Raw genomic sequence first — 13,343 nt, 5'->3', positions numbered from 1 at the left:
ATAGTAAAAAGGAATGCTAATGTGCTACAGGTATGTTCGGTATAATAATGGCAAATGTACATGAAGGCTAAAAAGTTCAAAGCGACTTCGAGGTACATTTTCATGACTACAACCTATTCTTGCTGATGTACACTGATTTACTGGTATTCTCTGCCTTAAATTCGCTCAAGCATGCTGAACAAGACTGAAGGCAGTTAAGTTTCACTGCAAACAGTTCTGAACAGAAACAGATAAATGCTGGAAACATTTACAGTACTAGCATTCAACATGACAATATGAACTGATTTGTCTTCACATAATGTGCAGAATTAAACCAAGTGTATTTCAAAGCAGCTGTTTTGGTGCTTTGAGTTCACTTTAATGGAGTTGACATACATGCAGTACAGGAAGCCAGTTTGGACTTTCATTTTTGCACAGCAGCACCAGATAATCATGTGCATCAATAACAGAAGTCCTCAGTCTTCTCGTTTCCCATCACAATTGTAAATTCTCTTATTTTAAAATGACAGCAGAAACATTTCAGCACAAGACCTAAACTTTTGACCCTGATGTAATGACTTGTAAGAAACTGACGATTGTCTCAACAAATTGCTTTGTCCTAAATACATACCAAACTTGAATGGATTCCATGGCATTTTTAATTGTGGTCATAAAATTGTAAAATTCAAAGTTTGACTCTCGCTTTGGTCTTTACCTCATCTACTGAAAAATCACAAAATGAAATATTGCTCTTTCAAAACTGTTCGATATTCACAAAATACACTATTGCTTAAAATGAGAACATTCAACCGATGACCTTGATTACCCACGTGACCTTTGTTGTAATAACCCCCAAATCCAGGGTTCATTATGGGATGCCACACACATGTACCAAGTTTTCTACAGATACTGGCAGGTGTTCCAAAGTAGTCAAAGTAGCAAGAATAGAATATGTATAGAACAGAGAGATGACAACCCACAATGTACTGCCCTCACAGCACAAGCGCTATATGAAAGAGACTAAAAATGCATGCTCGACTCTTTCTCCCAAAAAATACAGTTTGTTGCAGCCATGCACTTGGTGTTCCACCGCTATTTAAGACAAAGAGAGAGAGGAATTAATGACTGCCTTCTGCAAAACAAATTGTCCATATATCTTGCACATTACATGACTGACATCTTTTACATTGACCTGTTCAGGTTGAGATCTTTTTTTTCCCCTTCTTTTTGAGACAATGCAAATGAAAAGGAAAGGGGCCTACACCTATACATGACAAGGTACTGGCCAATGACACAAGACATTAATCTGTCCAGCTGGGTTAAATATGGCAAGTAATTGTCGTTTTGTGCATTTTAGCTATTGAAAACAATACACATAAGTTTTGTGTCTTTCAGAAGGCTCATATGCATGACATATCACAGTGCTGTATTAACAGTGCTGTTTTTTAATATAAACTGTTACACTTTAGCATCCAATATGAGAGCATATTTTGTGTCATCTCAAGTGTGCTTGTAGAAAAGAGACCAATCTGGACGACCAACTCCTAAAATGTCACTGCAAACTGTGCAGTAACACCAGAAATCTGGTGAAATTCTGTATAAAAGAATGTGTGATGTCACTGCATGATTGCCGTGTACTTTGCTACACTTGACATTCCACTGCTGAATGGCAAAAATTGCATGACATTTAGACGCAGAGGCGAGCTATTCTATCTTTGATGATTATATTGCATAGCCTTATTTCATAGAGTGTAGGGAAATACTGCCATTGGCAGGGCCACATACTGCACTTGTCTTTGATTTCTGTGATATGTGGGCCCTAGCTTGAACAATATTTTCTAGTACCCCACAAACTCCATCCTGTATAGCTGTCTGCTGACAATGGGACACTGCAGAGTTTAAATAATATTAGATACTCATGTTTCTGTGAGGGACTTTACATCTCTTCTGCATGGTAACATTGTTTGTGACTCGTACTTCATGTCCTGCTCACCATTCTATGCACATATATACAAACACAGGGGCAGTGGTGTCCTCGTGTTCAGTCTACCTTACACAAAATACAACCTGAACATTAAATTCTGCATTAAAATAACATTACCTTCATTACCAGCAAATGTTTCATAAACCTGAACAGATATATACAGAATCAACGAAACAGGAACATTGTACTCAACTATATCCAAAAAAAAACCCTAGAACTGTACTGGAAAGAAATTTTTTTTAAATTCTCGTTCAAGTGTAAGCTTACATTTTGCATAACTCAAAAATTTTAAAAAGCGTCAAAGAAATTACTCATACTGTATTTTGAAGTATTATTTTTGGACCACGTCAGAAGAATCCTTTACACTGTTACATAAGTATAAGTAAATACTTATTTGTTCAGTTTGTGTAAAGTTAGCAGGCATGCATTGAATTTCAGATGGTTTATAATACCATGAGTTGAATAGCAAGATATGGTATAATGAAAGTACATGCTACTATTTCACACACATATAAATAAACATTTTATCTTATAAGAAATTATAAAAACACATTTGAAATATGTTCTAAATCCAACTTAAATATCCCGTGGGTGCATACTAGAGTGTTTGAGTGACCAAATTAGAAGATCTTCCCAGGTCTATGCCATTGCTTGGATCTTGTCACAAATTGCCGCAGTGAACTCTGAGCAGGTGGACGAACCTCCAAGGTCCCCGGTCAAATGCTATCAAGATGTGATGGGTGCAAAAGGAAAGAATCAAACATGAAATAATTTGCAAATCTCCCTACTTTCAAAATCTACTCTTCCTTCATAGTTGCTAAAGCTTTTTTGAGGTGTTCCTAATGACTTCTGACTACAATATGTAATGTCACAGGCAGAGCAACAGTTATTACTTTATTTTTCATTAACATCCAACATGCACAAGTGTGAAAATTTGCTTTGCAGGAGCATTTACGCAAATGGCTCATTCATTTTCTAATCATTACGTTTAATATCACCTTTTTTTTTTCCAGCACAAGTATTTGCCTTGCAGTATTCTTAGCAGATCACAGAAAATTGAAAGACTAGTTTCATTTTCTAATGCCAAGTCATACATCCAAGTTTCCAGTTTGGCATCTGATTTTATACTGTAAGTCAGCATGTAAATCTTATCTAAAGGGAAATGATCTGATAGATGGTGAAAGGCAGGGGAATACACTGTACTACAAATACATCTCAGACCTGCATTAGAGGAGTTCACTCACCTGACGTTCACCAATGACCTCAAGACAAGCTGACTCGATGCGGTGGGCGTGGCCCATCAGTTCCATGTGACGAAGCATCATGACAGCACTAAGTAGCAGGGCCGTGGGGTTGGCCTTGTCCTGTCCTGCAATGTCGGGGGCTGTACCATGAACCTGCAGGCAAGGGGACAATGGAAGATTTCTTCATAAAACCATGATATAACCAGTGAGTCTTCAAAGACACAAATACATAACATGCCCTCTTGAGTTTTCCACCTTGTGTCACTTTCCTATCATTCAAATCCACATACAATATTATTGTATTTCACAGGTTGTATACACCACATATCTCTTGAGTGTAATACAATCTGTGTTATACTCAAGAAATGGGACATGCACACAATTTTGCGAGTGATGGAGTTTGCTATCGAGAACCACAACAACAGAATGAGGAAGAAGTATTATCACAATTCACAAGAAAAGTAGCAATATCCCACCCAAGAGATGCTATACAAAGCACATTTATGTCCACAAAGGCAACATTTTCTTGAGTTGTTAACTTGTGCATGTTGGTTGACTCATAAAATTTGTGCAAAATAAGACCAATGCAAAATATGCCAAATATACAGTTCTCACTGGGATTTCAACCCACAGTGCCACTGAGTTATTGTTCATTGTCACATACCTTGCAGCAGAAAATTTCAAATTAATGGTAACTCTTCTTTATCATTTTTATTGAGAATAAAAAGCCAAACCAGAAGAGTAGTGTAGACACTGAACATGAAATATTGTTTATTGGTAAAATATAATTTAAAAGGTACATAATTAATTGTGTGTGTGAACATGATATTAAAAAGCATTCACTTTGAAGTGATGGTAATAAAACGGCACATCACATCACAAAACCAAAATCATTAATTACAGACTCAGAGAATAGCATGACTAAGGAATGGTGACTATTGGTTAATCTACCACTCCAATCATTTCTTAATATCAGAAAAGATCTCATGTCAATAGGCCTACAGTGCATTTTTCATTACAAAAAAAAAAGAAGAAAGAAAAAGCTATAATAGCTGCATTCACATTGTATATCAATGCTATACATGTACAACACTTTGAAAACAAACAAGGTAAACATGAAACTCTATTGAAGATGAAATGTTTCCCTGTGAACTCACAGATTCAAAGATAGCCACTCCACCAGCACCAATGTTTCCACTGGGTGTAACACCCAGACCTCCTACCAGACCAGCACAAAGGTCACTGTAGTAGCGGAAAATCAAGCACAAGACATAACACTTAAACAAGGCAATATATCTTTCTGTGTGACTACATTTTCATAGCTTCCATGCTTGGTGATCATTGGGTGCCATAATAATTGGGTGAAAACAAATATCTGCACCAAGCTGTCACTATTTCAACCACATGAAATTCTATCTTATTGGTCATATGAACAAGTTCATGCAGTATTTAGTGAATATTTGTAAATGGAAAATGTTGTCATGAGTTTCTTTACATATATGTGCCATGAAGTGGAAGCTGCAATATACTCAAGTGTGAAATTATTATGATTGTGAAGGTGCAATCAATCAAACACAAGTTATATGTATCAAGATATCTTGCAAAGAAATGGAACTGACATGAACTCATGCTTCAGTACATTACAGGTAGCATTCATTTACAAACCTTTCCCATCCCCAATGAACCTTCCACTTGGCTCACATGTTAGTGGATCATTCTTGATTTGTTTTTCATTCCTTTTTCTTTTTTTTTTTCATAGAGTACAACTATCAGTTGAATTATGACATCAGAGTCCAAGAGTTGCTCTTACCTCAAAATGTCTCCATACAAGTTTGGCATTACCAACACATCATACTGGGATGGATCTTGGACCATCTGCAAGATTGGGAACAGTGGGTAGTATAAATATTACTCACATTGTGCAGTACGGCAGTATGCAGGGCTGTATTACCAATTCTTTCTAAACCATACAACCAATTCACAACAAGATTCTGAAATCTCCTCACATAAAGAATATAGCCATTGCAAACCATCTGTAACAATGTGCACAATTTAAACACAATGTTGACATCTATCATTTTGAGTTCTTTTATCATGTCTGACTACGAACTCACATATTTAATGCCATTCCCAATATAGTGCCTGTATATGAACATGTTATCAACTCAGATTTGTGTAACTGGCAAACAGAAGTATATCATAAGAGTTTCACAGAGCAACCATATATGAAGGCCGCTTACATTCAGACAGACTGTGTCGAGGTAGACTTCATTGAATCGGATGTCTCTGTGCTTCTCAGCAACCTGTCTGCAGCATCGCAGAAACAAACCATCAGACATCCTCCTACACAGAGAATAATGGTGTGGGAGAGAAATAAAAATGAGAAAATAGCTTCAAAAGAATTAAAAAGTTTAAATGAAAGTAAAAACATGTCTTGGATCACAAGTTATATCCAATTTTGTACAGTCGAATCCACGTCTAGCAATGATTTTGGTATGACACACAACAAAGTGATCTTTACATGCAAGTGGGTGCTATAGCAATGGATACGCAGGTTGGGAGCAAAGCGATATTGACATATTTTCAATAAAATTTATTGGCCCATTATGAAAGGAAACATAAAAATCTAATTTGAATCTTAGTTGCCTGACAGGGGCTAAAAGAGAAAAACTTTTTGGAAATTTGGTGACCCGACATATATTCTTAGTTGCCACATGCCATCGTTACTGTCGAGCCCTGCATAAGAGCAACACCTACCATACACACATGGATTCAAAAGTTCTTCATGACACAAATTGTCACACCTAAGGATTGAATGAGTACAGAAAAGTGTGTTTTTTATGTTTTTTAGCCACGATGAACAATGCATTTCATTACTGTTCTTCCAATCAACACAGATATAAAGCTTTGCAAAACTGAAGTTTTGACTCACATGATGTTAGCTTTGTGCACTGCAGTGACCGTGTGTCTATTGTTGGCCTTGGCGTACTCAAAGGCAAACTCAGCCACCCGCATGGATGCTTCCTCGGTGATCAGCTTTATGCTCTGTACAACACCATCCACTATCTGCAGAAGATATCAAACACATGGAGAAACACAAGAGTGACACGCTACTGGAATTCACTCTGGAATGCATTTTGCTGTAGCAGAACTTCTTGATGTAAATTCAGTCTTCACCATTAGCAAAGTGATCTATTGTATGTCATGACAGCTCCAAAAAGACATTTGGAAAAGCCTTATTAATCTGAATCAGCTCCAGGAAGGTTTGGGAGTGAAATGTCAATATACACATGTACACCAATACTTTCTCGGTACACTTGTATCTTCAGGTTATAAAACAAGGGCCACACAGGAAACTTTACCTTACCACCAAAGCAATGTCTTCTAAAGCAGACCTTAAAATGGCCTCTGACTACTTAATCGGGAAACAGATTAATCATACTACACATGAAGATGATTTGCAGGTGAATGCTTAATCACTGCTAAGAAGGTAAAGATACACAAGATAAATGTTATGAAACTACAGTAGGAGAAAGGTAATGACATTATACTGTAAGATCTGATTGAACTGCTATTCCAAACAACAGTAAAAAAGTCAAGATTCTGTGATCAACGTGATATGAAATATTGTTGGCCTGGACAAAGGATAGTTGTTGATAATAAATTAAGCAAGTACATGTGAATATTAAAGCTCTGCCATTAATTTTGTTTTCATTTATTGAAATTCAGACAATTTCTGACCTCATACTTATGAAATGAGACATCACTTCTTTTCCAGTTTTTCTTTTAACAGACCAGGACCATTTCCTTTACACTGTGAAGATATTTACATCCACTTTCCTCTCAAAGAAGCTACGTTGATGAATGGACACAGCCCTGCAAAACTGCTGACACGAAATGGCAGAAAGCGATCGTTCACTCACCAAGTGTTCAATTCCGCTGTACTCTCCCTCCGTGTTTTCTCTTATTGTGACCAGATCCACATTGTCATACACTGTCTTGTAACCTTCAAGGGACTTGCAGGGTCTGACGTTGGCATACAAGTTAAATTCCCTGCACGGATACACAGATATACAATATTATTCGCATACACATAGTACACAAAAAGAACAGGCAACTAATTAACTGATGAAACTATCTGTAAAAGACTTATACGGTAGCTGGTCTAGATAACTGCTGTCAGGACACTGCTGTGGAAGGTACCCTTTATTGACCAAGATTACAGTTTTCTGGCAGATATGTATTTTCTAATGCATATTAAAAGTGACATATATGTATGATATAGTAATTCTGGTAAGTCTGACCGACTCCTTCTGATGTGAAGGGTAAATTCATGCCATTCAGCATCTGCCCAAGATGTCATGGATAAAATCTTCAGTACTTCACACAGCACATCACTTCCTTAAACATCACACCCACTTTGCTCCATCTCCTGCAGACTATGGTAAAACATTACAACTCGAAGTATTTCAACCTGATAGATAATCTTTACCAATTTTAAATAAAATACACCTGACCACTTCTGATATGCTGTAAAAATGATAATGATTCAATGATTAAAAATGCAGGGGTGAAGAGAAATGAAAAAGAAAATTTCTTGATTTCAGTACTATGCAGTTTGAAGAAAATGGAAACATAGCTCATGAAATACACATTAAGTTTGAGCAATCAATGTAGATTATTTTATCTTCTTGATAAACTCAACATATTGCAACCTTCACAACTTACTTCCTGAGGGCAAGATTGAGGCTCATGTGACCCTTGCCGATGGGTGTGGCCAGTGGTCCCTTCAGACCAATCTTGTTCCTGTTCATGGACTCCACGGCAGCGGGAGGTATACGTGTGCGCCCATCGGGTCCTCTGACCGGTGTCACGTCCACTGACTCCCATTCCACAGGAACCTGTTCAAGACATTATTTTTTGTATTCATTATCCTCTTTTTATTCTCATTAAACAACCCAGGTGAAACTTTGATCACAATACCTTTGTTTCTACCCATAACAGCAACATAAAACAAGTGTTCAGTGGATATGCAAGAGAGGAATAAGCTTGAATACATAAATACATAAAATGCATGACTAAAACACACAAAAAGGCAAAACTAAACAAACTTTTTAGCGTGTCGGTCATATTTCTTGTAGACAAAGAATGAACCAGAATTGAGGTATTCTTTTATCTTAAATCAAGAGGAGATATTTGCTTCCCCGACTAAAATGTGAACACTTTTCCCTTTAGTTCTGTTTTTCTTTCCATCTTTTCGTCTGTGCTGACCAATATCTTGATGTATAGAATAAATCAAATTATTTGCACACTCACACACACACTCACACACACACACACACACACACACACACACACACACACACACACACACACACACACACACACACACACACCAATTACTCCCAGAGTATGGTATGAGTCTAGTTTGAAAATAGTACTATAAAAAGTCATACATATTGTAAACACACCCCATTACATACAATGGAAATGCAAGATAATGAGAGCAATACACTCATACCAAATCTTTGATAAAATTATGAAAGACTTGTTACTAGAGGGAGTTTATATGAAAGCAAATATTATTTTTTTTTTTTTACACATCCTAACTCAAGTTCCATAACCCCTCAAAATGCACAGGAAATTTTATATTATTTATGACACAACAATATACTTGAAAGGTAAAGAAGACAAAAATATCTTATTCATATATCTAAAATCTGTAAAGTTGCTTTCAGTGTTTCATTCAAATATGTGCCAACCACATACATTGTACCAGGGACTACCAATACAAGCTAACAAAACCTCAAAGACATTCATATATTGGAGGAAATTTTAAAAAGCTTTGGACTGGAAACAGTCATAAATTAGAGGATGTTTTATCTGTGAGGAGAAGACTGCTTCTACAGCCAAAACATGGATGTTTCACATAGAAATACTACCACACTACTCTTACATTGAAAAAAAAAAGAAGAAAGACATAACTTTCTTGTGATGACAAGAAATACTTACATCAGCAGCTCTGAAGATTTGTTGAACAGCTGCAGATATTTCAGGTCCGATGCCATCGCCAGGGATTAGGGTGACATTTCGCACCTATTGAAGATAAAAACAAATTCTTAAATAGTTAAATATTGCAGAAAAATTGTTTAGTATCATTACAGGTACATTCTCAATGAACTTCGAATGAAATTTACTACTTGGCTACATGAAATCTCAGAGACAGATCTATTTGATATACTTCTTTTCAATGAATTTCAATATGATATCACAAACCATCTTTGTTAGTAACTTTTTCCTTTAATTCAAGAGTACAAAGAGTATCTCACTACAATTATCACAGCATCAAACTGCTCAAATGCATGATGGTTCTTCAGCAAAAATAGAAATGACTGAGGATAGATCATTCAAAGAATACAGTTAAACTACTTGCAGGTAGATGCCAGCTGATTTTGTGTTGTGGGTTATTGTTCACCGTCAAAGGTTCACTGCACAAACTTATGAAAAACAATTAAGGTGGCATGAAGTGTAGGTTAGACGAGAGGCTTTAATAAGTGTGACTTTGCAATTATTTGTTTCCTATAACTTTTAAGAAATTGAAGGCAGCAATGAATTACTCCACTATAGAGAAAGAAATAAAAGTTATACTTTAGATACATCAGTGAAGGTATAAATCAAAATTCAGTAGACACAAAATTAAGTTGAAAAACACTTACATTATGGGAGCAAAATCTCTTGCAGAGATTGTTGTTCAAGCCAGTCCTCTATTCATGCACAGAAACACAAAACAAAGAAAGACGGATCTCTGAGATTCTATGTGAGGCTTCATACAGTAGAAACTACTTCATTGCAAATGCATTATGGTAGAAATATGAAAGCAAGAATATACACAAAACATGTTTTCTCTACAGCACTTGTCCAGAAATGCGTCTCTTACAAATAATGCAAAACAAAACAACTCCAATCTTGATTCACAAAAGGGTTTAGAAGGTCTAGACCAGGGCCTTGACCCTACTGGATTGACAAATTCTAAATAGATCTTTCTACTTCAGGTATTCTGTGAGAGGACTTTAGACACAAGTGGACATCACAGCCTTTTTCCACTGGCTCAGTCTGTCTCCTTCAATCATGAAGATTGTTGCAAACTTTGGGTTTGTACATGTTTACCACAGTGGGATTATTTCTGCAACTACTTGAACTCTTTGAAGACTTGAATAACTTAGACCTCCTCGAAAGTAACAGAATAATCAGCAAGTTGATTGTGGTCACTCTCAAGGAAGTAGAAGTAGTACAAACATGTAGTAGTAGTAGTAGTAATAGTAGTAGTAGTAGAAGTAGTAATAGTAGTAGTAGTAGCAGTAGTAGTAGTAGTAGTAGTAGTAGAAGAAGAAGAAGAAGAAGAAGAAGAAGAAGATGACAACAATGATGACAAAGAAGAAGAAGAAGAACTAAAACTTGAAAACCTTTATGATGTCGATAACACCGATAATTCTTGAATATATACAGGCATGGTATTACCGGACAGCATGGTAATTCCGGACGCACACATTTCTGCATACTAATGACATTCAATACGTGTGGGACTACGTACAAAGTTTGTAGACTAGCCTCACAGAGTGTTGCATGGGCCGAAATCACAAAGAATAAGACATAAAAATGTAAAAAGCTAAAAAATTCACATTCACCTCAGATTTAGAACTTTATAGAAGATGTTGATTTATCACAAGATTTTATTGAATGAATTGTTCAAAATGTTCGTTAGACCTTTTCCCATACAATACAAAATTTGAGTTTCATTTGCTGATTTTCTTTTTTGTTGTCCTCTCAGTGAGAATGTGTACGGTGAATTGTGGGTATGAATTGTGATTCTGGTGCAAGTGCAAGATGTGAAAGACACTAGATGTTGATTATTCCATAACTATTAGCATTACAAAAATCGTGTCCGGAATCATAATGTGATTTGACAACGCGCTAAAAGACAACTTTTTGTAGAGCCATGGTAGCTTAGGCTTATAATTTACTTGAAGTCCATTTTCCAAAAATCAGAGCGAATAATTTTTATAATTTTGCTGAATTCGTAATTTTCAGGACTTTGTGAATAACTGGTGCTATTTTGGCCGAAATTGCATCCTCTGAGTACGGAATTCAGAGCCACCTTCAGAGCCACCAAAAAAAAAAGAGAAAAAAAAAAGCGTCCGGTGATACGATCCACTCTCCTAAGAGCTGTGAGTGTTGGTTAGAACTACAAATTACAATCAAAGATCTAAACAATAACATTAGGTTTTAGATCTCATCATCATCATCATCACCATCTGTACGGGAGTTGAGGGTGTCATGTAGTTCTCCTGGTCGAATGCCTTCGATGCAGATGTCGTCTCGAAAAAATAAACTTTAACTTTGTGTGCAGCGTGCGTGGCTGTCAGACATAATTGAATTGCTTATCTGCCAAAAATTTATCGAGACCATTTTTGGAATTATTCAACTTGAAGCAGTTACCGATTGCTCTGTTACTTGTTCTACAATTCTAATCAATCTCAAACTGTCTTTTCCGAAGAATTCGATTTGAAAACCTGAATAGGAGATAAAATATACACTACAGAACTCTCAGTGACAGTGTATTAGACCCATTGGGGCATTGAGTAGAACTAACGTTAGACGATTACTTTCTCTCTAACATTGAAATTAACAATTAGAATAGATCTATAGAGTCTGAAATCTAGACAGAAGAAACATTCACTGCTGTCCTCCTGAAGTTAAGTCAATTGCTTATAAATCACTGGTACGCCCAAGATTGGAATACTGCCATGCCATCTGGGATCCTTACCACAAGGTACACATATCATCAATTGAAAAAATCCAAAATAGAGCTGCACGATTCGTAACCAGCAATTACAACAGAGAGACTAGCTCGTCTTCCCTGGTCCAAAGACTTGGATGGGAGACCCTTGAAGACCGTCGTATTAGAGCCAGACTTACAACCATCTACAAAGAAACCCATGGACTGATCCCAAACAATGTAGAGAAATTCACCCACAAAGGAAACTATTATACTCGTCGACTTCATGGAGAATTTTCCTATGAGAGGCCTAAATTTAGCAAGGATTGTCTTAAGTATTCCCTCTACACTCGCACTATTCCAGAGTGGAATCTACTACCAGATAGTGTGAAAACGGCCCACAACCTTGACAAGTTTAAAGCAGATCTATTAAACATAGATGTGTTTAGTATAACCCAAAAAGCACACTTCAAGATTTAATTGTTGCTGCTGCAAATGACCTCGACCACTGTACCGTGATAGCCCACCAGGGCGTTGTGTGCAGTATACAACCAGAACCAGAACCAGAACCAGACAGTCAATCAAATTACACACACAATTAACAACGAATGGGACTGACTTTCCATGCCGCTCCTCTAAGAATCTGCCGATCATGGTCTGGTTGGATATTCGATGTGTTACGACAAAATTCTGTGACAGATAAGAAAATGTTTAGCAGTAATACTAAGGACTGAATCAGTTCAAAGCTTTTACTCAGTTAAATACAATCTAAACAACTCACTAATGCTGTCCACACTTTACTCGCCATATCCGGTCAGATTTTCTCATTCAGTAAGCAGCGCCACAGGCTTTTCCTCCTCATCACACACTTCTAACGTTACAGTCACACTACGGACACACACAACACGCACAGAACATCGCTGAATTCTTCGAATGTCGTCATGACAGACATGCGCATTGCGTAATCATAGTGCGGCGCACGATACCGTCGTTCGTCTGCTCATTCATGCATTTGGCAGGTCGGGCAGAACATTCAACATCTATAGATATCATCATCATCATCATCCATCATCACCATCATCACCATCATCACCATCGTCACCATCATCATCATCACCGTCATCATCATCATCATCATCGTCATCATCATCATCATCATCATCATCATCGTCATCATCCTCATTCATCATCATCATCATCATCATCATCATCATCATCATCATCATCTCTACGGGAGTGTAGATAGGACCTGTCGGTCTCCCGGTCGTCAGCGCTGTTCCATAACTGGATGACCCTTTTGTATTTTAATTCAATTCAATGGTTTATTTTTCCATCAAAGAAGAAAAAGAAAACATGATTC

General features: G+C 37.0%; 1 protein-coding gene across 1 annotated transcript; it reads right to left on the bottom strand.

Annotated features, from left to right (window-relative positions):
• Positions 1-547: 547 nt before the first annotated feature.
• Positions 548-12,791, bottom strand: LOC139736054 (probable isocitrate dehydrogenase [NAD] subunit alpha, mitochondrial). The gene is made up of 11 exons (XM_071646802.1): positions 12,765-12,791; positions 9,924-9,971; positions 9,220-9,303; positions 7,936-8,108; positions 7,131-7,260; positions 6,140-6,273; positions 5,448-5,550; positions 5,018-5,082; positions 4,365-4,449; positions 3,208-3,360; positions 548-2,686 (listed from the first exon to the last, which is right to left on the bottom strand). The coding sequence occupies exons 1-11, from the start codon at positions 12,789-12,791 to the stop codon at positions 2,603-2,605; spliced, it is 1,086 nt and encodes a 361-aa protein (XP_071502903.1). The 3' UTR covers positions 548-2,602.
• Between the last annotated feature and the right edge of the window lie 552 nt (positions 12,792-13,343).

Source organism: Diadema antillarum, unplaced genomic scaffold (assembly GCF_040938485.1).
Source record: "Diadema antillarum isolate AM-2024a unplaced genomic scaffold, OU_Dant_1.0 seq00000620_RagTag, whole genome shotgun sequence".
In the NCBI taxonomy this organism is placed as follows: domain Eukaryota; kingdom Metazoa; phylum Echinodermata; class Echinoidea; order Diadematoida; family Diadematidae; genus Diadema; species Diadema antillarum.
Note: the sequence above shows the minus strand (reverse complement) of the source record. Positions and strands in the feature narration are given on the sequence as shown.